At 39.5% G+C, this 27,347-nt stretch overlaps 1 protein-coding gene across 1 annotated transcript in view; it reads left to right on the forward strand.

Moving 5' to 3' along the window:
* The window catches only part of RABGAP1L (RAB GTPase activating protein 1 like), a 232,786-nt gene that overhangs the window by 125,703 nt on the left and 79,736 nt on the right, over nt 1–27,347 (forward strand). Inside the window, exons 15-17 of the mRNA XM_066555794.1 lie at nt 10,968–11,042; nt 14,434–14,559; nt 15,935–16,078. Coding sequence (XP_066411891.1) covers nt 10,968–11,042; nt 14,434–14,559; nt 15,935–16,078 — 345 coding nt within the window. The remainder of the gene's footprint in view (nt 1–10,967; nt 11,043–14,433; nt 14,560–15,934; nt 16,079–27,347) is intronic.

Consider the following 27,347-nt stretch of genomic DNA (forward strand, 5'->3'; position numbering starts at 1 on the left):
GTGCTTCCAAAGGTGCTTGAGCCTCCCCCTCCACTTCAGAGGGAGTGGTGTAGGAGCTCCTCTTTTCCTCTGAGGTGGAGAGATTTGCAGAGGAGGAGAAAAAACCCTGAGAGCAAGCTCTGCTGTGAGGTTAAACCAGAATGTCTGCAGATAATTACCTGGAGAACAAGTTTTTGACCATTCCACAAGCAGTGTGTGAGCAGAGCTTTTCACTCACAGCTGCCAGATCACCTCCAATGAAAAACACTCTAATTTTTCCAATTTGCACATGGGAAAGTTGAGGTACAAAATCAATAGATTTGTCCATCTTGTACAGACAGACTTCTTTTTGTTTGAGAGAGATTCAGAAGGTAAAATACTGCAGCCAAGCAGGAACTATTCTGCCTGGCAGTTGTAGATGTTGCTGTGGTTTTGGCAGTCAGTTTTTGTTTCACTTTGTTTTTTTTTTTTTCTAAAATTCATTAAATTCATGTAGAATGTTCTGTAGAATATTATATAATGTAGAATTCATTCTGTTCATATAGAATGAATGATTGCCTTAGGCAGAGCCATTTCCCTTTCCCTTCCTCTTCCTTGTTGCTGTTTCCACCTCCTGCTGATTACGAGAAATGATGGAGTTGTCAAGCACAAAAAAAGTGGGGTATAGTGACAAGTGGGGTATAGTGACAAGCCTTTGGGGTATAATGACACATTTTCCTGTTCCCCAGATAAATTCTCTGGTGATACAAACTCCTATTCAAATAAGAATTTGGATGAATATTAAATATAGCTGCTTAGCTACTGGGATTCAGTATTGTGAGCAATTCACAGTTTAAAAGAAATACAAAATTAGGGAATAAAGAGAACTTTCAGACAATGGTAGTGATTTCTTCCTAATCTTGGAGGGCTCTAGAGGGCTACAGGAAACAATTCCTTTGCCAGTCTATGAAAAGAATAACAATGCAGGTAATTGTGGGCTTGTCACTTTGATACCAGCTAAGTGAACAATGATGGAATAATTCAGTTTTTCAAGAATTAAATGTGAGAAGTATGTTATAATGAAGGCCTGGGAGTTTACTGAAAATGGGTGATGACAAGTTAACCCAAAAAGCCAGAAGTACAGGCTTCATTGGTGAAGGTGTTTTGACTGGAATTCTGTAGCTCCTGTAGCCTGCCAAGCTCAGAATGTATAAATGCTGGACAAGTTAGAGCATGAACAAGATACACATTAAACTGGCCAGCAGGTTCCTAAACAAGCACTGAATAAATGGATTTCAGTCAAAGCATTAGGAATATCCCTTCTTGATTCCATGTACTCTGGTGATTCACCTGGAAGAAATCAGAAAGTCCTTTCTCATGAAGGTATCTTGGTGACACAGAGAAAAGGGGATGGTAAATAATGAAGTGTAAAGGATGTGGAGATGGATGAACCCCCTGTAAGATCAGTTTGACATGAGCAACTCAGTGTTTTGCAGCTGCTGCAGCTGCCTTTACTGACAATGTCCAGAATTAAAGACATCTATTCTACATTGGAAAGAATCTGTCAAGTTCTGCGAGGATGATGTGAAAGAATTTGGGAACATTCTTTGAAAAGAAAAAATCTTTTTCATTAAGGTATCTCACTCTATTTTGTCTAATAAAGTACAAATAAAGGAGTGAATCTGTCAGAACTGGAAGCAACTGAGAGGAATTATCTGTCCAGCAGGCAGCTTCAGAGGGGCACAGACCTTCCTGGGTTGTTTCCTTTCTGTAGGAAATGTGAATAATTCTGCATGTTTGCTAAATCTGGGGGCCTTCCTTGCTCTGAAGGCCTCTCCTGGTCCTGCAGAGAAAGTGGCTGTGGCTGTTATTGCATCAAGGTGCCCCCAACCTCAGGAGTAATGTGCTTTGACACCATGATTCAGAAGGCTGAACAATTGCTTTATTAAAACTATACTGTATTACATTAATACTATATTATAACTATATTAAAGAGGTATTATACTATACAAAAGATACTAAAGAAAAGGTATGACTGACTGAGACAGTGAGGACACAGCTTTGACCCAATTGGCCAAGGAAACAAAACAATCCTCAGCAGGATCCAATTGACAAATCACTTTGGGTAAACAATCTCCATAACACATCTCACATGTGCCAAACAACAGGAGCAGTGAATAAAGATAAGAATTGTTTTCTCTTCTTCTCTCTGAGCTTCTCCAGGAAAAATCCTGGGAGAGAGAATTCTGTCTCTCTCTGTTCAGAGAATGTGAATGCCACAGTTCTCTTTTCTTGAAGGACCTCGAAACTCAGAAGTGCTGTATCCTTGACAAAGAGAAAGTCATGCAAAAACCCCAGGAGGCCTGTGTGGATGAGCAAAGTGCTCCTGGACAAACTTAAAGACAAAAGGAAGCCTACAGAGGGTGCAAACAAGGCACCTAGTCTGGTAGGAATACAGAGAAATTGTCCAAGCAGACAGGGATCAGGTTTAGGAAACTAAAGCCCTGATAGAATTAAATCTGGCCATGGATGGGAACAGTGACAAGAAAATATTCCATGGGTACATCTGTGATAAAACTAAGATTAGAGACAGTGTGGGAGAAAATGTTCCTTCCAGTCCAGAAGGAAATGGCACAACTTCTCAGCTTGGGACATGGACAAGGCTGAGGTACTCAATGACTTTTTTGCCTCTGTTTTCACTGGCAAGTGCTCCAACATCACTGCTGAGGCCACAGAAGGCAAAGGCAGGCACAGAGAATGAGAAACTGCCCAGTGCAGGAGAAGATCAGGTTTGAGATGATGCAAGGAGCCTGAAAGACCACAGAACCTGATGAGATGCATCTGTGGCTCTGAGAGAACTGGCAGATGAAGTTGCTAAGCCACTGCCCATCATATTTAGTTATGGATGTCCCGTGAAGTTCCCACTGAATGAAAATGGGGAAACTCCCATTTTTAAAAAGGCAAGAAGAGAAGGATCCAGAAGAGGCCTTAAAGCCCCTTCCAGTGCCTAAAGGGGTCCCAAAAGAGCTGAAGAGGAGCTTTGGAAAAGGACCTGAAGTAACAGGGCAAGGGGGCTAATGGCTTCCCACTGCCAGAGGGCAGGGATAGATGGGATATTGGGAATGAATTCTTTTCCTGACAGAGGTTGCCCAGAGGAGCTGTGGCTACCCCATCCTTGCAGCTCTGGAAGTGTCCAAGGCCAGGCTGGCAGGGCTTGGAGCAAGCTGGGTTGGTGGAAGGTGTCCCTGCCCATGGCAGGGGGTGGAACTGGATGAGCTTTAGAGTCCTTTGCAACCCAAACCATTCTGCGATTCTGTGGTTTTGATCAGAGACCTCTCTGGGTGTCCATCATGTTGAGGGCTGCTCTTCTTGTGAAGCATTTTGTTTGTACCTGGAGCTTAATGACCTCTGTCACCCAGCCACTTGTTCTTGATAGAACATGTTCTGCATAGCAGCTTTGCAGTCACTAATTCCCTGCTCCAAACAGCTTTGTCTCATCAGCAGCCTTTGTGCTATTTTTATGTGGTTTTATTTTTACTGGTTTTATGTATTTTTATTTTTACTGCACTATTTTTCTGTGTTCTTTAAGGTTTGTGAATATTTGCAGACATCTTTCTGCAGGGTTCTCTGCGTGACCTCACCTTCACTCTCTGGGTTAGAACTGACTTTACTCCTACCTTTGGCTTTCTCTCCTTTAATCAACTATTTGAGGGAGTAAGGGGATGTTCTATAGCAGCTCAGTTCCCTGAAAAGCCTTTGGGTAGGGCTTGGTGAAGGATTTATAAAAATCCTGGTGATCTTAGTAACTCCCTCATTCTTTCATGTGCTCGTTGGTTAAAAGAAGGGTTTGGGAAGCATTGCTCTTTGGTAGAACAGCCACATCCAGTCTTCAACATGGCATTATTCATAGATTCACTGATAACATTGAAGGTTTTATACCTGCTTGTGCCAGTATTGAGATCAGGCACAACTGCTGGTGAGATTTCCAGGCAGAGTTTTCCAGCATTTCCACTTCTCCTTCATCCTCTCATAGTTTCCTTAAATGACTGTGGCTGTGACAGATGTCTGTTTGGGTCTGACTGAACCCTGAATTTATGATTAATAAACTGTTTTCTCCAGTATGTGGGTTTTCAAGAAATATTGTTAAGCCTAATTAATTTGCTTATAAAATTTTCATTCCATTGGGAATAAAAAGTAATAATCTGTGTTGGAAGTAATAATGTGGCAGCTTTGTATTGCTAGAATAACTTTTACCAGAGGTGCTGAGTACTTATCCCTTTATTCTAATGTGAAAGCAAGAAGTTTGAAGAATGGGATTTTTGAATATGGCTGGGAAGGGTCTGTCCTCAAGTGAGAGGGCAGAAAGCTGAAGAGAATTTTCTTCATTCTCCACTGAAATGAGAGATGATCTGAGCTGTCAGATAAAAAGGAAAATCATTAAAAGCTCACTGCCTCATTTTAACAGGTCTGCCAGTTTTTGTTCCAACTCTTTATCTCCTCTTCAGAACAGTAGGAAACCAGGAAAGATGGGAACGTTTTCTGTTGCAGAACATTTATGTGACAAAGTACCTAAAAATAAACTTTAGGACTGACAGTGGTGATAAGGAATGGAAAGAGTTTCAGATTCTAAGACTGGAGATTTCACTTGAGGACACCACTTAAGCTGGATTTTCACAGAGCAAATTTTGGGGAATCTTTGGGAAACATGCTGCTTCTTGCCTGTATTCTGTTTAAATACTCTGCAAATTCTAGCTGTATTTGAAGAGCTCAGCTCAGTGTTACAATGCATAACTGAGTAGTGCTCAGTGCCTGCTTCCGAGCTCTGTCCATGCTCACAGCCTGAGGCTCCAGGGAATCAGAGCACCTGGCAGAATTAATCCTCTCAGCTCTCTGCAGTGTGTGCAGTGCAGAATTTAACACAAGATCTGTTTTCCCTAAGTTTTTGTTTAAAGTAACTCCTGTTTAACAAACAACCACTGTGACTCTAATGGGGAACAGGAAACGTGGTGCAGGAAAATCAATCAGGTGAGCTGGGACTAGGCAAATGGGGAAACACACACAATGTTTTTCAGAAAATGGTAGAATTACTTCTCAGAGGCTCAGAGTTGGTGTTAGTGTTTCTCAGTAAGCTGAGGCCTTGCAGAAGGATATGCATCATTTGTATCAGGATCTATTTTGTTACTAAATACTTCTCCCTTTGTGGATGAGATTTGTAGTTTTTCCCCAATGCTGGTCTTGCCTGCAGGTTTTAGGTGCAGGATCAGAGTGGTAGCTGGTTTGCTGTGACACCAAACACTTTGTTTTAGCTACAGTCTGTGTTTTATGGTACCCACATTAGCAGAGAGAATAACAAACTGCACTCTAGCAGTGCTAACACTTAGTGGGCTCTGTTATGGAGTATTTTGCTTTTTGTTACTGTATATTGAAATATGGAAATCCCTTTGAGCTGCTCTTTTGTAATTTTTCCCCAGTGCTGGTCCTGCCTGCAGGTTTTAGGTGCAGGGTCAGAGTGGTAGCTGCTTTGCTGTGACACCAAACACTTTGCTTTAGTTACAGGGTGTATTTTTTGGTACCCACGTTAGCAGAGAGAATAACAAACTGCACTCTAGCAATGCTAACACTTAGTGGGCTCTGTTATGGAGTATTTTACTTTTTGTTCCTGTATATTGAAATATGGCAATCCCTTTGAGCTGCTCTTCTGTAATTTTTCCCCAATCCTGGTCCTGCCTGCAGGTTTTAGGTGCAGGGTCAGAGTGGTAGCTGCTTTGCTGTGACACCAAACAGTGTTTTAGTTACAGGGTGTATTTTTTGGTACCCACATTAGCAGAGAGAATAACAAACTGCATTTTAGCAATGCTAACACTGAGTGGGCTCTTTTATGGAGCATTTTACTTTTTGTTCCTGTATATTGAAATATGGAAATCCCTTTGAGCTGCTCTTCTGTAACCAGCAGCTTCTATGCCCATGATAAGCTGTGAGTGATGGGTTATGCTTCAGCAGAGCTGCTGCTTAGTGCTGGCTGAAAGTCTAATTTTCATAGGGGGTTTTTGGGTTTTTTATATTTTCATTTCCATTTTATTTCAGCCTGTGTTTTCAGGTAGTCACCTGAAATGTATTCTTCCACATTTTTCAATCCTTAGTAACTCCTTAGATTTACAAATGGGAAGTTTCAGTGTTTGTCCAGGTGTAATTATTTGCCAGAGAGCAGATCTCTTTTGTTCCTGCAGAAATCTATTTGCCAATTAGAGGATAAACTCAATCAGTGAAGAATTATTTTTCACCTATTTTTAGTTGTTTATTTTCTTTGCTCCTGGATTGAAGGAGCAGTGCTAGTAAATATTGTTGTCTTGTTTCATTCAAAGGATTTTTAATGTCACCTTGTTTTCTTCTGTTTACATTGTAATAAGGATCCTTCTCTGTGCATCTGTGTTCAGCAGCCCCATTCTTGATCAATAGTGAAAGATGCAATGAAATTCTGTAGAATTTGCTGCTGAGCCTGTACCAGTGGGAAGGTCAGCTCTGGAATCCTGAAAAATGCTGGGAGTGCTCAGTTTGGGGCCTGCCTGGTTGAAGGTGAAGATTTCTTCATCCCTCAGCTCTCCCAGCTCTGGCAGAGGCACATTGTGTAACAGCCTCTTCCTGATAGTCCCTAAATGAGTAACTAATGGCTAAAAATACAGTTTTCAGTTAATGCAGAAATTCCTTCTGTAATGTGATACCTACTCAGTTCTGCACCCATAGGAATACTATTACTTTCAGACTGTTAGTCTTATTATAAATTCAGGTATGGAGTTTTAAATTCTGCTGTTACTAAAATCATTTAGTGACTGAGCATGTAATAAAATACCTTGTTGTGAGAACATTAAAATAAAATTTAAAATATTAAAAATATAATAAAAGATCAAGAATTTTAATTAACAATAATTTAAATAATGAGAAAAATAATAAAATACCTTGTTAGGTGAAAAGTCTGCATCAAAGTATGGATGTTTTCCTGAGACACTCTGAGTTTCAGACACCATGGAAATCTTTTAAGTCTCCTAAAGCAGATTTCAGTACAGAGCTATGTCTGTGTTAAACACTGAGTAGCTTCCCTTGGTCATTTCATAGAGATCATAGAGAGGCATAACCTCTGCTCTTCCTCATTTAAATCTGCTGGCACTCACAGACAGAAGTTACAGAAATCCAAGCTGAGGTTTTAAATTCACCTATCTTTTAAATGCTAGTACATAGAATTTTTCTCTGTAGAAGATTCTGATCTTGGGAGATTTTCTTCTGTTAATTATTTTGGAGAAGAGTTTCTGCCCAGAGCTGGGTTCTTGGTTCAGTTTCCCAATGTGCAGATGGTTCTCAGTCATGGACTTTGAGAAGACTCTGCTTCCAAAGAATTCACTTTCTAATGATGATCTACTAATAACTGCATAGTAGCTCTTTTCAGAATACAGGTAATTATTAAAAAGATGTCTCAATTCTGTGAGATCTTCATTTAGTTAAAAATGAATGAAAACAGGCTTCAAGTCAACCTTCATTAAATCCCATTTATGAGACACAGAATATTTAAAATCTCAGTTAACTGGGGAATTGTAATTGGAAGTTCCTCAAGAGCTTAGGAGAATAATAAGTTAAAAACTGTGAGATGTCACAGGTTGTCACGGGAAAAATCTCATTCTCTTGAAATTATAAGGTTACAATGACTGCAGTGGAAATAGGGGATTTGGGATTTTGCCTTGTTTTTATATTTCAGGTGGAAAATGAAAGTTCCTTAGAAGCATAAATCTTAAACAGTTAATCTTAGACTGTTAGTTAATGATATGATATTATGGTGGTATCTGTAGGCAGCATCCTTATTTTGAGGTTATTCTGGTTAATTACATCATATTTCAGCATTATCAAATCCCATAGGCTGCTTAAAAATAAAACAGTATAATTGGAAATGTGATGTGCATTAAGATTCCAAATTCTCTTTGCATTGGATAGATGCAATGAAATCCTGCATATTTTAGAGACTTCATTAAAAACTAAACCTTTGGTTGTCAGGATTATGATGTTTTGACTTAAGAGCAGAATCTTTCTTTGTTTGATCTAATTCTGATGCAGAACTAAGTTTGTGTCCAAGTATCTGCAGTGGGCTGCTTGTCAAGATCAGATTTTGGAGAAGGACCTTGTGGAAATGAATTTCAAAAAAATTATTTTCAAAAAAACTTTTTTAAAAGTGGATCAAGCAGTTAATTTTTTTCATGGTTTTTTGGTTGCTTCAAAGGCATTTTAATAATTCCCTCTTTTTACTGGGGCCCTTGAACATTTTTCTCCTATATAGACAGTGTCCACTAATTAATTTCATATTTTTATTTAAACCAAATTATCCAGTACTTGCTGATTTGTAGTTCTGTGGATCAACCTTTTTAGAAAAGTTTCCATTTTTTCATCTCTTCTGTTTTAATCAGGCAATTAGTGATTTACCAGTTTACTTTTCCCCTCAAGCTTTTTGGGTGAATACTTTCCGTTCTTTATAATTTTTCAGTAATTTTAATCCTTTTAATTTATTATTTCTTCTGATATTCTGTTGGACACAGATCCTTTAACACATCCCCTGTTAGGAATGGTTCCAGCAGGATAAAAAACCCTGTGATTCTTCTGTAATAAAACAAACACAAGGAAAGTTCACAGGGATTTTCTGCTGGAGCTTAAATACAACTTCCTTACATTGACCGTGTATTTTCCAAGCAGTGACTTTGCCTTCCTGCTCTGGATGTGTTTGAAATGGATTTAGTATGAGCTCAAATGTGTTTAGGAAGTTGATTATGAGAAACTTTGCTGTTCTTCCTTCATATTTTTGTATTTAACCACAGAGTGAGGATTTTTTTGTACCCTTCTTGTTTTCCCTCTTTTGCTGTAACTTCAGCTTCTTTCAGAATCTCATGAGAAATATGTTTTTATTTCTTATAACTTCCTGGACTTTTCAATCTATGTCAGTTTTGGAAGCAGTTTGTTTTCTCCAGTGTGTTGGTTTCTCAATACTTATTTTAAAATAACTTGTTTGGATTAATTTGTTGCTATTTTCAGCACATTATTCACTATAATGCTTCTCACAACAGAGAACCCCCAGGCATTGATAATTTGATGTTCATTTTTCAGCCTAGATTTTTTTTGAAGTAAATTAGAAGTGGTTTTTTTATAGTATGAAGAAATCATAAATCAAATTTCTCATTTGTAATTCTGCACATCTGTTTCAAAGTGGAGCTGGTCTATCAAAACCAGGAGTAATGCATCATTTAGGAAAGCTGCAGAGACAAGACATTAGGCATCTACAAACTGATAGATCTGGGCAACAAATAGATAATGACTCATGATGGTGATTAACCAGTGAATGATTCTAGTTAATGATATAAAATATTAATTTAAGCATCTTAAGTAATTTCTGTGAATTTAGTACTTAGTAGCTAATTAACCTCTTTATGGAGAGCATCCTTTTCTTTTTTTTTTTTCCAACTGAATTTTCTATCTGCCATTGTACAATTCTCTGGTTAGATTTTATGTTTGACTTTTGTGACTTTTGTGACTGTTTTAAACTGGATTTTGATGGTTCGTTAAACATTTTACAGTGATTTCTGTGACTTCTTGAATTTTCTTGTCCACTGAAACTGAGCAATGGGCTGGGGTTATTTTCACTCAGCTCCCGACTAATCCCATCTAACAGCTTTCAAAAGGGTGGTGAGCAGTACAGATAAAGGGCAGAGGGCTGCAAGTCCCAGGTCAGCTTTTCCCAAAGGAAATGTAAGGCTGAATTGTTCAGAAACAGTGACCTTTAAAGGAATACTCAGAATATTCTGAACTTAGAGAAATCCTGCCTTCCAGAGTCATTGCAGAATTCCTCACAAGTCCACAACTTTGAAAAGTGGATTGTCTGATCCTTGTGGCTCCTTCCTCCCTGGCTCTGCCCTTTGCTTTGGTTTTCTCTGGTTGTACCCTCAGTATTTTGCTTTTTCTCTCAGGATGTTCCTCCCTCTGGTGTCAGTCCTGCAGCTCCTGCTTAGACTTCCACAAGTTTCCACAAATTCTTAACATCCTCTGACAGCTCTTTAAAAACAGTATCTGTCTTCTCATCTTGGAAAAGTAAAGGGGGAAGAAAGGTTAGTTATTTTAGTTTGGGGATTTTTTTGAAGAGTAAGAAAAAGCATGTCTGTCATAGCGTAGGAAAATGAGTTTTGTTCACTCTTCAGCATAACAAGGGCATGGAAAAACTGTTTCTGATGAAATCTTCAGGTTACAGTAGTTCTCAGCAGTTTTCTAACCTTACGTCCTGTACTTGCATAATGTCAGAACTTGTTTTTCCAAAAACAAACATTCACTTTCCCCACAGCACAAACTACCCTGGTTTTCATGCTATATTTGTTGCATTGGTGAATTTCTGTCATTAAAACCTGAGCTGAATTATCCTTGATTTAGGTGAAGGGAAACTGCATCCATCTCTTTTTAGGCTGATTGAAAAATAAAGATAATAATTTACACTACAACTCCAGCATCTGTGGAGGGTTGAGAGCAACCTGTGGGTGTTTTTAGAAGAGCCCTGAAAGCACAAGAGTGGTTACAGTTTTACCCCCTCTGTGATTTTAGCCTGAGTAGTGTTTCCTAGAGAATTATGGAATGGCTTTGACTGGAGGAGACCCTAAAGTTCATCCCACTCCCACCATCCCAGGTTGCTCCAAGCCCCATCCAACCTGGCCTTGGACACTGTCAGGGATCCAGGGGCAGCCACAGCTTCTCTGGGCACCCTGTGCCAGGGCCTGCCCACCCTCCCAGGGAGGAATTTTGTCCCAATGTCCCATCTAACCCTGCCCTGTGTCCATGGGGAGCATTCCCTGTGTCCTGTCACTCCACTTCCTCATGGAATAAATCTCTTCCAGTTCCTTGCAGGCCCCTTGAGACCCTGGCAGTGTCCTGCACAGCTCCTTGATGGCACAGTTTGGTGATGCCTGTATGCATTTTAAATATGATTTTCTTTTTTCTAGGCCTATTCTGTCTATGATGAAGACATTGGCTATTGCCAGGGACAGTCCTTCCTTGCAGCTGTGCTTCTGCTTCATGTGAGTTAATTGCAGAATGACAGTTTTGATATTTGGAACCAAGGCAGCTGTAAAATCAGTTGCAGTGAAGCCATGCTGTTTGACAGATATTTGTTGTTATTTATTTGCCTGTATTAATTTTCCTTTTGTTGCTTTTTGGCTATAGTGACTAATGGCTTCTATCTTCATGAATGTAGATGTCTTTATCTGGGAGAAATCAATTAAATTCTCAAGTACTTCTGTGTCAAAACCTGAAACCAATTTATTACATATTAATTTTTTCTTTTAATTTAGTTGTCACCTAAGTAAGCTCTCTTTGTGTTTATGGGGAATTTAACTCCAGGAGACATTCTCAGAGCAGATCATCAAAGCAAGTAGTCTCACTAATTTTTTGGAAGATTTTTTCTCCTAGGGACATTTTGTAATATCTTCTGAGGGAAAGCTGATTTTTTAACCTTGAAATTTTAGCCTGTAATCAGAAACTGCACAAACTTTGATCTGTTGCTTCCTTTATAAACACATGGGTATATGTCCAGAGATAAATAAATAAATGCACAATTTTTATGGGTGCAAGGTGCTTTACATCTGATGTCTCAGTGGCAAAGCAGCAGATTCAAATAGTGTATTTATTGAGGTAATGACTATCTGAATAAGCCACCACAATTCTTACTCAAGCTCTTGCCTGCTTTTTCTCTCAGGTTTTAATTAGTAAAATCAGTCAGGATTGAAATACCTTTTGAAGTGTGGGTTTGGTGTTATGTATGTTACACACACACTTCCCAGGGCATTTGGAACTCAAATTCAGATTAATTTGAGTTGTAATTCCTAGGGAGAGCTGCGATTCCTTGAAGTCTTGAGAACCATGACACACAGCAACAGTGCTGCAGAGAACTTTTACATCTTTTAAGAATAAACCCAAAATAGTCCCATTATTGCAGTCTAACATACACTGTCAAATAGTTTATCTAACAGTTATTTTACAATTGATTTTTTACCCAAAGCAGGATTTTGAAGCTGCACTGGCAAGATGAGCCATTTTCAATACCAGAGTTATTTAGAAATGTGTGGGTGTCACATTCTTAGCATTTGACTAATACCTCAGCTCCTCTCCCTTAGTGCTGTGCTGTCACTGCTACAGAGAACCAACTCTGTTCTTAGTTTTTCTGGAGCTGCAGGAAGTTGTACACAGGGACTGTTAAATGGAAATTACACTCATTTTAATATACCCTTTCTAACGTCTGGTTTCATCAGAGGGTATTAAAGTGAAATGCTTAGAGAAGGGGGAAGCAAGGAGTCTCAGTGAGCCCATGTGACTGGGGAGCTTCCTCAGATGCCCTCAAACTCCTCTTTCTCTCAAATTCTCCAAACAATCTGTATGCTGTGAACACTTGTAAGACCCTCCTAACTGTTCTACCCTCTTATGGATTTCCAGAGCCCTTCCTTTCCCTTTTTTCCTGGGACCAGGTTATCCTTTCTCCTCAATGTTTATGAGTTTCTGGCATGGTTGGGTAGCCTGAACCTCCATCCTCTGTTTTTGTGATTTTGCTTCTTTGATGAAATTCTCATCAAGGGTATGCAGGTAACTTCTAATCACAGGGAAACAATGTTGCCAACTCTTAACAATTGTACTGTGAGGCTCACAGTACTTTTTTTTCTTGTCTATTTTTCAGAGTCATTGTCTGTGGGGAAAAAAAAAAACCACCTAAAATTTCCCTTTAAAAAATTACAAATTTCTGGCTTTTGTGATTTCAGAGAAACGACAGCAAAGGGCATATATTTAAATGCTAAAGATCAGAATGGCAATGCCCAAAATTTGTGTTCTGCTTAAATTAAAAAAAAAAAAGAAAATTTGATTTATGATTTTGAATTCTTGGGGTTGGTAATACTAGATAACCTCTGTTCACTGAGAGCAAGGACTTGGGGAGCTCTTTGGCCCAGTCCTGACCTCTGTTCCATGTCCATGTCTTGGGGAAAGAGATGGTTGTCAAAGCACAAGAGCCTGACTGAACATGTAGGGCAGATGTGCCTGTGCATGAGCACCTGTCATTTCATTAGAAATAATTGTCTTTTACCAAAACCCGTGAAATTATACTCATTGTCTTACGGAGCAGATTCAAGCCATTTGGTCAGGATCAAATTATTTCTTTCCTTTACTTTGTCTGCAGCTTTTATATCCTGTCAGTGGGGATCATTCCATCCAGATAAAATTGTGATTAAGAGCTTTGAAATTCCTAAGAATTTGTCTTGGGTAAATCAAGCCCAGACTGATAGGCATCAGCCAATCTGGAAATACTTTGTGCTAACCAGTTACTTTCCTATATGATGTCTGAAAATGAAAATGAAACTGTCTGCCCGTGGCCCTGGAGACAGGGCTGAGCATAAGATGAAACCCTGAAGGGGAAATATCAAGAGCCTAAAATTCACTTTGAAGAAAATGCTGAGCTTTTATTTGTAGCTGGTATTTGATAAGAAGCTGGCAGTTGGCCAAATGAGTGAATACACTAAAAGGTCAAGAGTTATTCTTGATTCTCAGCAATTGTTTTCATTTGTTACAATCTGGTGCTCCCAAAAGAAAGCACATTTTGAATGTGATGGAAAGGTTGATTTGGGTTCTGTTGGTGCCTGTCATGATTGTGTTACCTGAAGGCACAGGGGAAGGTGATGTGGGGGTTTTGTGACAGAGCTTCCCACCAGGTCAGCATTCAGTGGGCTCAAGCCAGCAAATAGAAGTGTGGAGTGGCTCAGACAGTTGTGTTAGTGGCACCTTCCAAAGCACTGTTGGGTGAGACATTTTGGTCAGAGATTATGGATATAGGGCTTCTGAAAAAGTCAGTATGTTAATAGATGGGGTTGTGGGAAACCTGACTTCAGAGTTGGATGTCCTGGGGTTTGGATGAAGGTGGATGAGCGTTGTTCTCACTAGAGGTTGGTGGTACCTTAGTTCTCCTGAATTTTTCCCATTTAACCAAGTATCTCTTAGTAGACATCACTATCATGAGTTGTTGCCTTCAAATTTTATTTTCATTCTTTTTTAAAATTTATTTTTAAATTGGTTTTATGTGCCTGAAAGTTGTGTGCTGGTTATTCTCATACCTGTTTGACAGAGAAAATGCTGCTGACACTTGTGCTGCTGTAGGGATATAGACACATGTAAAACTGTGCTATGATACCAAATTTTCTTCAAAAAAAGCCTTAGAGAACCAAATCCAGATGCTCATATGCTCATCAAGGAGAATAGTCCCATTGACATTTTAGTTGGTTAATTCAGCATTCACAGTACTTGGCTGAAAATGCTAATAAATCCCAGCTTCTGAATTCATTGTGCACAAGGTGTTGAAGTGTGTGTCTGTGTAAGGCATGTCCAGCCTTAGCTCTGTTATTAACTTTATTTTTGTGTCTTTTTTCCAAACAGATGCCAGAGGAGCAGGCATTCTGTGTATTTGTGAAAATAATGTATGACTATGGCTTGAGGGACCTCTACAGAAATAACTTCGAAGATCTCCATTGCAAATTTTTCCAACTGGAGAAGTTAATGCAGGTGGGGCCAGAGTAACCAATTCTCCTTCAATTTGTTTCATAAATGGAAACACTGGCATGAAGAAGAGATGAATGCTTTGCTTCCAAAAGCTATTGGGCAATAAAACCCCCTCTCCTTTTAGAGGTGGGGTAAAGCAAAGTTTAATAGCTGAATTCAAGCATCTTGAGTCAGATTTGTTTCTAGTTTCTTTTGTCTATGATACACCACTTCTGCAGCTAATCTTTATATCCAAGCAGGTATTTGCCTTTCCCCCCTCTCTGTTTCTGATGTTGCTTAGAGAGAATATCTCTGTGCTATTGAGGCCAGTGTACCCTTTGGACTGCCTCCATCATTGTCCTGCTTCCCATGAATTATGTGGGTGTGAAGAGGTCAGGCAAATCAGGACATCCTGATATGCTTATGAAATACCAATCAAGTGTGGACCACTGGGCAGGTTTTATTGTCTCTTCCAAGACTCTGCTCTTTTTTCAGCTGGAATTATTTCATCAAGCAGTTTAGCACAACTGAAGGGGCTGCAGATGTTATACATTGTTGTTGTGACTACTAAGGAATTACTGAGAGCTCATTAAGCCCTGCCCTCCTGTTGGCAATGTGAAAGGCTGCTTGCTGAAGTCAACTCTCACAGATAACCACAGGTACCTCTGTGGATATACTGAAAGCAAACAGAAGAGACTATTGCCAATTTAATGGCATTTTTTCAGATGTCAAATTGTGCGTATTTCATACTTGATGGAGTGGAATTGCATACTAATTAATGTGACACTTCAGCATATGGACTTCTCAATATTTACTTATGTCCACAAAGATTTTTGTCAACAAACAAAACAGATTCTATTAACAAATATACTCTTAACAAAGATACTTTATTAAAGTGACCCTGTCATCACTGTTCAGTAGGATTTTCAGTGCTTATTTTGTGTTGTTTGTATGTGCTCCTAGTTACAGAAATGGTCTGCTGGAGTTGTGTGCTCTGTTGCTTTCCAGCTCTGCAAAGTGGCCTGGTTCCTGCAGCCACTGTTTTTGTGGCAGAAGCATTTATAGCAAGACACAGCAAAGAAATAACTTTAAAATATACAGCATGACATAGATTTTACAACTGCTCTGCCTTTCAACTGTTGAAGATTCTGTAATTTCTCAGTATAGTCTCAGTATATTCTTTGATACTGTGATAGAATCCACTGTGGATCTCTTACCAAAAACTGTAACCATGGGCACTGAAATTTATCAAGAAACATCTTCACTGCTCAAAAGAAGCCAGGCTTTCACTTTGTTGTGGTTTTGGATATTTAGCAACCCTGGTCCTTACTGCAAGTGTGGATGAAGAACTCAAATTAATGAGTAACACTGAAACATTTGTTTTTTTCCTTTATTGCAGGAGCAGTTACCAGACTTGCACAGCCATTTCTCAGACCTCAATTTGGAAGCTCACATGTATGCATCCCAGTGGTTTCTCACTCTTTTTACTGCCAAGTTTCCACTCTGCATGGTCTTCCACATCATTGACTTACTACTTTGTGAGGTAAAAAAATATTGAATCAGAAATTCCTTCCTCCACTCCATCAATGTTTCTTCTTGTTTTATTTTGTTTTGTTGAAGTCCTTTACTGTTTAATTATAAAATGTGTGTGGTTATGTAGAAACCATGGTTATATGGAGCAGAAGATGTTCAGTGAAACACTGGTTTGGTTTTAAAATTAGAACTGTGGATTGCCTCATTTTTTGCTGAGGGGTCTAATCAGGAATATCTGATGCACACCTCTGTTTTTCGTTTAATTTGTTAAATGATTATTCAGAGTTAGGAATTGTCATTTCTTGAAAACACTTAGTAAGGAAAGCTCTCCAAGTGGCTGGCTCAGAGTGTCCACAGACAGAAATGATGGCCTGGTACTACACAAAGAGTGAGAAGGGCCAAACACAACTGCAGGAAGCTCCTTCCTTTTGGTTCTTATCCCTGCTGTTCCAACTAGGAATGCACTACTCCAGATACAAAATGGTGTGTGTTTGTGCTGTAGATATAGCTGCACTTTCTTTTGAAAGCCAGTCAGAATTGGTTGATAATCTAGAATATCTATTTTGGTAAAAAACCAGTCCTTCCTTCAGTAAATGGGCAGTCCATGCCATTAATCCTGCTTTTAAACCTGTCACTGATTTCCTCTACAATTTCAAGGGGTCACAAACATGAGAATGAATAGACAGATAAAATATTTGATAATTTTAAATGGTGAAGGCTTCACTAGTATGAAACACTGTTGACTGTAGCTCATTTTGTTAGTTTTTATTGTGAAATATTTTCTCTGAGAATCTTCAGGCTTGCTGCAGGTGCCTTGGTAGGATTCAGTCCTTGAGACTTTTCTTATTCTGCATATTGGTGCTTAGTTATCAAAGCAAGGTGGGGTAGTATTGGCAATGTTTATCTCAGTGTGTCTGAAGCAATTATGGTGGAAAAGAAGGTGAAAATCCTAGGGGAAAGTAAGAGAGTGCAGCATTAGAACATGCTGGGGAAAGGGAAACTTGTCAGTGTTTGTGGAGGGTCATCATGCACAGCTAAAGGAGCCTCTTTTACTACAGCCAAAAATAAACCAGAAGGAGCAAGAAAAGTTATTTCAAGTGAGAAAATACATGCAGACATCTGGAGAAAGAGTGGGGCAGTGGTGGCAGACAATGTCCTGAGGCACCAGTGTGGGCTATCAGAAAAATGCTCCTCAGAGGCAGGAGTCAACCACTCTCAAGTAACAGGCAGGTCTGAGAATTTGTGAGAGTGACATAGATTAAAGTCATATTACAATAAAAATCTATAAAAAGTTGCCCCTCATTGTAGACAGCAAGTCAGTTCTGTAGGTGTATGGCCACAGGCAGAGCCAGGAAAAAGCCATTCCTTGAACAGAGGACTGAAGTTGTTTGTCCAGTCAGCCTCTGGAAGGAATTATGGGGGAAATCAAAACATAATTTTTTCTGCATTAAATTGTTCCTTACTTTATCTCTGAACAACCAGCATGCTGGTAATTCTGGCAACTGGAAGGAGAAAAAACAGTGGCAGCTGCTAACACTGAAACATATTCTGCAGAAAAAATCCCCAGAAAAGCAAGCAGCCTTTGAAGTGAATTGTCTTAAGTTTTTAGAAACAAGCTTCTAGCCTTTTCCTTAATTTGTCATAGATACAGATGAATTTTAAATACCCTTCAAGTTCCTGACTTGTGCTTTCCCCACATCCTTGGTAACAAAATGTTGACATTCTATGCAACTCTTATAGGAAAGAAAAAATTAGGGGAAGAAAACCATTTGAAACCATTGCTGCTAACTAATAATTTTAAGGGAGCCACTCTGGTTGCCTTGAAAATATTTGAATTATGGGTGAACAAATTGTGTCTTGGAATAGCTGATCTCTAGAGGTCCCTTCCAACCCCAACCATTCAGTGATTCCATGTCAAGCAAGAGTTTTAGTATTGGCTTGGGTTTTTGATTTTTGATTGTGGCTGGAAGAGTGAAATTGATCCTTTCAGATACTCAGTTTTCAATCCAGAGAGGAGAAATACCTGGGAAGTGCTGTAATTTCCCAGCTGACCAGGGAGGCACATTTCCTTCCCCTGCCTGCACAGAGGCACAAGCTGAGGCTGGAGCTCCTGGGCAGAAGCAGAACTGAAAAAGGAGCTGAAGTTATGATGGGAATTAAGTTTTATGGAGGAATTTTTAAAATCTCTTCAAAATGAGTGTCATTACAGTCAAGGTCTTCTCATCATTCTCACATGAAATATTGCTTCAGAGCAGTTTGATTTGCACAAATTTGGGATTGGCCATAGCTTCTGTGTGACTGAGTTAATTTTATTCTGTTGTCTCCCTAGCATATTTTTTTAAATTATTATTATTATCATTTAACTTGTAACCAGGCTGTTGACGATAGGAATAAGCACTTCAAATTGCTTCAATTTCCAGTGCTGTTAGAATATTACCTGAGTAGTTCTAGGGCAGAATCTGTCACCCATCCCCACAGAGAACTGAAATATTTTTGAATTTTTTTTCTTCCCTGTGACAGAAGCTTGAGGAGAATTTTTGGATTCAGGCAGGTACACCACCACAGTGCCTGGTCCATCTTATAAGGCTCAGCTGCTTGTAACAAAAACACAAACCTTTTGATCCAGGGGAAAGTTTTAATGTGATTACAGCAAACTGTATGGGTTGGAGCTGGAGATCTTTCTACAAGGCTCCTTTTAGCTGCCTGTTGCAGCTGTTTCATTTGTCTTTTCCCCTTTGCTGTTTCTGTTTGCATTGAAGAACATTTTTGTTGATGAAAAGCAGAGTTGTATTTGGATTTGTCAGTCTTTATCTGTCAATATGACATGATGTTATTGAACACTTCTCGAGCCTGCTCTGTTTTGCTGTCTCTTTTTGTTCTATTTTAAATTATTTATTTAAAGTCATGCTCAGAAATAGCAATTCATTTAGGTAAAGCTCTTGTCACTCAGAGCTGTCCTCAGTGCAACAGCTGCACCTTGGCTGTGCTACAGAATATCAAAGAGTTGACATTTCACTTCATTTTGTGTTTTAAACTATTCAATTTAAAAAGAAAATGTTTGTTTAAAAAACACTAAATAAATGACCTTCAGGAGGCTCTTAGAAGAGAAAAACAACCCAAACCAGTTGGCAGATAATCTGTAAGCGTTTTCAAAATTGTCATGATTTTTTTTTCTGCTTAAAAAAGAAATTTCTTTAACCTTTTGTGATGTATACAGTTCTGCCAAAACTAAAGGAAGTGCAGAGCTCAAGCTGTCATTCCATTATTAGCTGAGAATTTTGAAACACTATGGGCAACCTCCATTTTAGGTTGATCTAGCTATTTTTGTATGCATTTTTGGGGGATATAAAATACTTAAGGACAGTACTTCTCTCCTTTTAGGCAATATGCAAAAACCTCTCCTGCATGCTGCCCTTCCTGGGCTGGCACAGACAGCTGTTTATTTTAGTGTCATAATACATAATTTGACTATGTAATTTGACTACTAAGCTGCCATTCTGACTGGGTCATGACTGGATACAAAAGGATGCAGCTAATTATCAGTTTTGAGTATGAAATTATTTAATATTTATTAATATAGCTAAGAGCAAAGAAGGAAAAGTGCCTTTCACAGGGCCACAGAGCACAGTGCAAGAAGGGGGAATTGAAAGGTAGGATACCATCACTCCTTGGCCTTTATTTATCAACTGCTGCTTTCAGAATATTGTCTGAAACATTTTTTATAATCGATTTTGAGAAATTGTCCATTACAATGAAGGCTGATAGGTGTCTTTAAAAATCATGTAAAATGTGAACACCGTGGTGCTGTTAAGTGAGTACTTACTGATAGCTAAAACCTGGCACCACATTGTGGAGATTTGCTTATTTGGGAGCTCTCCTTCCTAATGAAACATTGAAAATCAGAGCAGAATCCCAAGTATTGACGCTGAGGAGTTGATTTCTGTCTTGTGTGTGTCTTGCTGGGGATGGATGTGCCAGGAGACGCCGTCTGGTAGCGCTCAGGGCTGGCCGAGGAGGAGGGACCATCACAGCCTGCTATTTTTTATCTGTCACTGTCACAGTCTTCTGTGATGCCTTCAACAGAGCTGAGAAAGAACAGATGAACATTTCAATTTATTAAACTTCCTCAGGAATTGAGTCAAGAACAAGCCCACTTCCTCTGTAAATCTGCACTGAGATGAAATGGGAATTAAATAGAAGACTGTGCACAGTTGTTTATCTTTTGTGGATCTATAGGGGAAGAAAAATTGAACTTTTTAAACTTACTTGTATTGCCATGTTTTCTACATTTGTTAACCCTTACAGTCATGAATATTTTAAGAAATCATACAAAACGCAAGAAGGGACTTGCTAGAAATAAAATCTCTTATGGTAACAGCATATTAAAAGCTGGGCTTAAATTCTAAGCAGGCATAGATCTGTGCTGGAGCTGTCTGTGTTATTTCAGTACTATTTACCAGAGTGAAGTCAATGCCATACATGTTAGTTGGAAAAGGCCAGGAGCTGTCTGTTTGTGTTCCTTTTAGGAATACAGACAAATAAATGTTGGCATTTAGGCTGTGTCCTTCCTCCTGCCCATTCCCTTTGCATCAGGCCTGCTGGAGAGCTGAGTCTTGCTGAAGTCCTTATCAGCCACTGCTATTTCATGTAAAGAGACTGGGAAGGATTTCTTTCCCAGACTGCTATAATTAGCTTTTAATTAATTTAGAAGGAGGAGAATAGGTTTTCTCAGACTCCAGATGGATGACTGGAATTTGAATGTGGGTGTCCAGTGGTAATGCTGGCTTGCTGCACTCAAGGATCTGTTGACATGTCAACCATCATGATCGTTTCTGTTGCAGAAGTGGGAGGTCTGCAATGGAGATAACCTCAGGTTTCCTAGACCCTGATGTTTGGCTTTTATGTTGTTAGATGAGTTATTAAATCCAAAGGAAAAGTAATTTTAGCCTAATTCATGTGATGATCTACAGCTGTAATCCACTGTGGGGGCTTTTCAGCACTAGAACAGAAATTAAGATAAAAAGAAAAAAAGAAGGGTATAGGATTTGATTGTGTGTGTGCTGCATGAGGAACTTCTTAAAGCTTTTGGATGTGTGTGTGTGTTAAAAACATTCTGATTATAATGATAAACAATTTTAAGTTCTTTTCAAAGTGAAGGTTACAAGTAGTTAAGGTGCTTGCATGTAAAATTCAGTCAACAGCAGAAATGCTGGAGGTGTGTAATACCATGTTCTGTATTGCCATGGGGACTGGGGACACAAAATGTTCTAACAGAATTTATAATAATTCAGGCTTGGACCAAGGAGAAGAGTGTTCTAATAGAGAATGCAGTCTGAGAGGTTCTAGGAGAGGGGGAGAGGGTTTGGCATAACCCTTGACTCAAGGATGTCCAGCTGTTCCTTTGAGCATCCATAATTTATGTATCTTCCAGTCACGGTGCTGCTTGTGCATCCCCAAAATAACAAGGCTGATGATGAACACTCAGCATGAGCAAAGGAAAAACAGTCTCCCAAGAGTCTGCACTCCAAGACAGAACTTAGGAGAACAGAAGGCACCTTTTGGGTGATGTTGATAAATTTTGTGGTCCTAAATGTTGACTGCTTCTTAGAAATGTTCTCAGATCTGGGTGAAAATGATGAGTGACTGGTTTGAATGACTTTGTTTGGGCCTTAGAGGGGTGACATGTCTAATGCCATGTTCACACTGTGGCTCTGGATTACTTTCCCCATTGCTCATGAAATATTTTAGCCACCTGCTAGTTGATGTTCACTTGGTTGTTTTTTCTAGGAATACAGTAAATTTCCATAATGCTTACTTAACACTAGTGCCATCTGCTGTATTGGAATAGCAGCATATCCTAAACAGTCTTGGCAAGCTTCAAAAACACTTTAGAAATAACTGAAGGAAAGTATCATAAATGAGAGAGTGATATTCCATGAGCAAATCCAGGAAGCTGAGCTAATTTGGGAAGTGTTTTTAAAGAAGAGGGCAGTGCAGTCTGCCTGTGCTGAAACACTTTCTGTTGCTTTGTGCTTGGAATCTGAGGCTGTTACGGATTTTCTGAATATGTAAAATGAACTTTGCATTTGATTGATCATTGGAAAGGGAAGACCAGTGTCAGGGTTCAGAGAGACAAGAGCCAGGGCTGTGTCGTGGCAGGGAAAGGGAGAGGATGAGGAATAACCCTGGGAAGAAGATCAGAGGGAGTGTAGGGGGGCAGATGTTCATTTAGTGCGGGCATGGATTGTTCTTTGTGGTGTGTGAGCACAGGTAGGGGGGGAACAAGGCACAGCTCTCTGTCAAGATATGTTTTAAACCCCTCACCTTGTCTGCTCTCATGAAAACTGGGATCTGGAAGATTCCTCCTCCTTGAGCACATCTAACAGCCATTCCCTGTTTCCATCCCAGAGCTGGAGGACCTGTGTTAAATAAAGAGATGAGACCTCTTTTTCTCTCCTTGTGTGTGATAGCACCCTTGGTGCCCAGTGGGGATTGAGGCCCACTTGTTTGTCCCTGTATTAACCAGTTTTAGAAAAGGGACAGAAATGTCTAAAACCCCTGCAATTTAAAGCTTTACAAACCAGAAAAGCAGAGTTACTGTGTGGCTTGGTTGACAAATGCTGCTAGCCCATAAGCAGTTGCTGGTGAATTAGTAATGTATCACTGCAGAAATACCTCATACAAGGGAGCAGTTTGATATGTGGAAAAGACTTCAAATTCTGTGGCTGTAAATTTTTATTCTTTGCAAACAGCCACAGAAGGTGGAGAGGAAAAAATGTTAATCGTACAGTAGCCTCTACCTTCATTCAGCCATAGCAACACCTCAGCAGCAAATGACATGAAAACCACACAAAATGTGCAAATAGTCACTGCTAAATCCCATTTATTTCTAGAAAAGCATCCAAACAAACAAAACTTCATGTGAAATCATACTAATACAGGTTCATGATTGCCTGGTATTTATTGTGTGCTGGTTTATGCTGCAAAATACAGAAAAGTGACACTAATCAACACAGAATCCCCTGGTGTTGTTTCTGCCATCTCCCTGGTACCTGCTTCTCTAATAGTTCAATCAACTGGTTTTTACTGGCTGTGTGTATTTTTCCTGGAATCATAGATCAGGGGGAGATTTCTGGGTTTTCTCCTTCCCTGTGTGGCAGAATTTCAGGCTGTGTATGTAAATGGAGTCACTGGGGGAAGCCCAATCTGAGAACTCCACTGTAGTCACATATCAGCAGTGAGATCTCTTTGTAATTTGCTTTTTGTTTGATCTTTTCCTGTACTAAGAAAGCTGTATCTGTTGTTTACACAAAACCTGCTAATTGGTGTTGTGCCTTATTTGAACAGGAGTTTTAACCTTTTTTTCCTTGAGTCATCTTGTCATTGAGCTAGAATAAATGTACAAGCTACACAAACAGCCTAAAAGATGTTAATTAACGTGCATGCCCCTGCAGAGCATGTTCCAAGGCTGCCCTGCTTACAAAGGGAACTTTGAGCTTCAGACCATATGTTCATCTTGTCAACCAAACAAACTTGTTTGTGACATTCCTAAAGTTTACTGTGTGTTCTCAACATATTAGAGTTGCCAAGTAATTGTTTTGTTGGAACCTATCCAAAACATAAATAGAATTTTAATTCTCCTTTAGAGTCTGTAACCCCAATTACCCTCTGCAGCTCCCTTGAAAGACTGTGCAACTGAACACATAATTATGAAACACTTTGGAATTATGAAGCAATGTCAAGTTAACTTCAGTTGAATAGCTAGTCTCTCTTTAAAGAAAGGAAAATTCAGTTATTAGAAAGCTGGAAGAGGTTCATGTCATGTCACTGAGACTTCTCAGTCCTTAAGGAGGTGATTATTTGACTCTTGAATCTGTCTTTTTACCTGGTGCTGAACTTTATTTTATCAGTACCTTCACTGTTTCCTTTTACATGTCATGCATATCTAGGGGAAAACACAGATAAGGGCATTGATGAATTACATTTCCTTTTTCTAAAAAAAGATATTCACTTCCTTTTTTTGGTGAAGGCGGTGCCAAGGGTATCACTGTGTAACCAGAGGAAGGTCTGTCAGGGGGTCTGGGTTGGAGAGATGCTAATATTGAATAGAGCCTGTCTTCTCTTGAGGTCTATCACTAAACAGAAGCTTTAAAACAGGAGAGAAATTCTAAAGTCACCCCCAGTGCAAATGTTGTTCAGATGTACACAACTAAATTGTTTACCCTCACTCAGCTCTGTGCTTGGCTGTTGAATTTTACTCATAGCAAATATTGGTTTGCTGCCCCTTGACTTCCTTTTTCTCTGGCCTCTGGGCAGATTTGCTGGGTCAGATGAATAAATCTGTCCCTCCTCCCTTCAGCAGGAAGCCACAGGCAGCCTTTCTGTCACAGAGGTCTCACTGAATGCAAACTGGGTCCTACAGAATAGCATCTTTACCAGTCTCAGTTTGTTCTTTGTTCCCAGCCTAATTTTCAGGCCTTTTCAAAAGTCATCTTGTTTCAGAGTGCAGAGGGACTCAAAGGGAGGACTCCTCAAAGAGGCTTCTATCTGCACAAGGAATCTTGGCTTTGGAGGGAGTTAAGAACTGGGAAAATCTCTCACTAGACTAGAGTTAACATCTTAAGATTTCCATTTACTTTCAGCTAGTCTGAATTTTAGTGCACATGAGTAATTTCATTTTTACAGTCTCATGAGTGAGTTTCACTGGTTGCCCATGAGAACATTTCCTCCAGTGGTGGCTGGAAATTACAGGGATTTTGACATAAAGTTCAAAGAAGCAGATGTTTCTGTGAAGTACAATCTTTATCAATTAAATGGGGACTTCCTGGATGGTGAATGCCCTTCCCTTCCCTTCCCTTCCCTTCCCTCTTTCATTTTTCTGACTTGAGTTTGTTCCTTCTCCAAAACTCCTGAGTTTCATGATCTCTCTTAAAGTTCTCAAGGCCTCTACACAAACTTCAGAAGGTCCTTAAATAACACCTAATTCTGTGACAGGACATGATGACAAGCCCTTCACCATTCCTGTGCTGTTACAAGTTCTTGTTTATAAGTGTATAATTTTACTCTTGGCTGTTCTTTGTTAAAAATAGCATTAAAGTAATTATGAACAACTTTCACACATGCAAATCTTTTAAATCTCAAGATGAGATCTGCATGGTATTATAGTCCTGTGGTTTGAAAGGGGCAGTGACCATTCTGGACACAAAACAAAACAAAACCACCAAAAAACCAAAACAAAGCAAAAAAAAAAACCCAAAAAGACATCAAAACAAAAAACAAAACACCAAATATCAAAACAAAACAAAAAAACCAAAAACAAACAAACAAACAAAAAAAAAAAACAACAAAAAAAAAAAACAAAAAGAACCCGCACCCCAGATATGAGATATTAACCATTCCCAAGACATACAGCATTTATTTCAAAATGCCTAGTTAAGCATATGACCTTTGGTTTTAAAAAGTAATTATCAAAAGCTCACTTCATATGGGCTCCCTTCTCTTTCCCCCTCATGGATGATTTGTATGGACTTCCATGTTTCCATTATCAAACTGCTGGGGGGATATTGCTACCAATGATTTATATGTCTGGTGCCCTTTGGTATTTTTGGTATTTCTTCTAAAATAGCTGAAGAAGCTTAAGCTGAATGAAGCTTATAAATCACTGTGTGGTAAATTAAGTAGGGTTTTAAATAAGAGATTGTGACAAAATGAGCTGAGCCTTCTTTTTCTTAATCATCTTCATTAAACTTGGCTGTGGAAGAAGAGTCTTGCATGAATTAGGACAAATATCTGCAGCAGGCAGATCAGTGGTTATCCAGTGTGCTGTTCAAACGTGGGGTGAGTTTTTTTACTGGTTTCAAATCTGGAACATCCAGCTCCAGTCCACCCAGCTGTTGGCTGAACTGGCCCTGCAAGTCCCCAGTGGGCAGCAGGAAACTGCAGCAATTTCTGCCTCAGCTGCAAATGCTGCATTGATTCAGGACTTCCCTCTGCCTTGGAGGGAAGAGGAGGCTGCAGGTGTTTTTCTGGTGCTGAGAGTAGCAGAATGCTGCTCAGGATAGTTGGATGGGGATATTTTAAGTCCTTTGATGTTCTGATTTTAGAGGGCTTGAGCCTTGATCAAGTTACTTCAAGTAACAGGAGCGGGTCTGTGAGCTGCCCCTTGCCTGGTGGAGCTTGAAAAAGAGATGGGGATTCTCAAGGCAGGTAGAAAAGAAACCTATTTCTGCTGCAGTTGCTGTCCATGTGAGGAGTGATGGTATAAGAGGAGTAGAGAGAGTTTATTCATTTGAATTCAGGAACAGCATTAGTTTCAGGCAGATCAGAAAAAAAAGTTTAGAAAATAAATGTGAACTGGTGTACATTTATTTATGGTTGTGCCAGAAAATACACAGAGCACTGATTCCTCAGTAGTCCTGATGCCTTGAGAAGGCTGAGCTAGAAAAGAGGCTGAACAGAGCTAAAGAATAAAGTAGAGATTTATTGAAAGGCCTCAATGGATCCACCTTGGGCAGCACAAGAGCCCAGCCAGGGCTGCAGCCAAGATGAACCAAAATGGTCCCAAAATGCTCGAGCGCTCACAGGGTCTCTCACTTTTATAAGTTCTGCTCCATTTGCATCTTGCAGTTCATTGTCCACTTACAGCTTTAGGTTATGAAGTCCCATCCTTCCTGTTTTTCTCTCTTCAGCCCATGTTGTTTGTGCTCTTGGGCCTGAGATTTGGATCATTTGTCCTTGGTGCCCAGCTGGAGCAGGAATTGTTTTGTCTCCCTGCTCTGTGCACAGAGCTCACCATCCCCTGATATGAAGCTCAGACCCACACACTAAAGCAGCACAGAATCTGAAAAAAATAAAAGCTCAAACCTGAGGCATCAGTCCAGCTATTAGATGCAGTAATCTTACTCATACCATAACAAAATCTGATCAGTTTGCTAAGAATAAAATGCAGTGTTTGTGATAGCTTGCTGATATTCCTCCCATCTACAGATAGTGTGTTTGTCAATCCTCTCTGCTAGAAGGTAAAAGTTTTGAATGGCATAACTGTGTGGAATTAACTCTTCACATTAATATTTGAAATAAACCTGAAAGTACCATGAACTTACTTTACTGCTGCTGGAGCTCTGGTATTATCAGTGTCATGACTGAAAGTCGCAACTGGACTTCTATTTTTCTACATTTCTCAATTAAAAAGAAGTACATAAAGCCAAACAACTTGAAATAATTGTTATCCCATTTGGAAGAAGGGTTTCCTAGTGCTGAAGCAAGATTCAGTCCTGCTG

The sequence above is a fragment of the Molothrus aeneus genome, chromosome 9, assembly GCF_037042795.1.
Source record: "Molothrus aeneus isolate 106 chromosome 9, BPBGC_Maene_1.0, whole genome shotgun sequence".
Lineage (NCBI taxonomy): Eukaryota > Metazoa > Chordata > Aves > Passeriformes > Icteridae > Molothrus > Molothrus aeneus.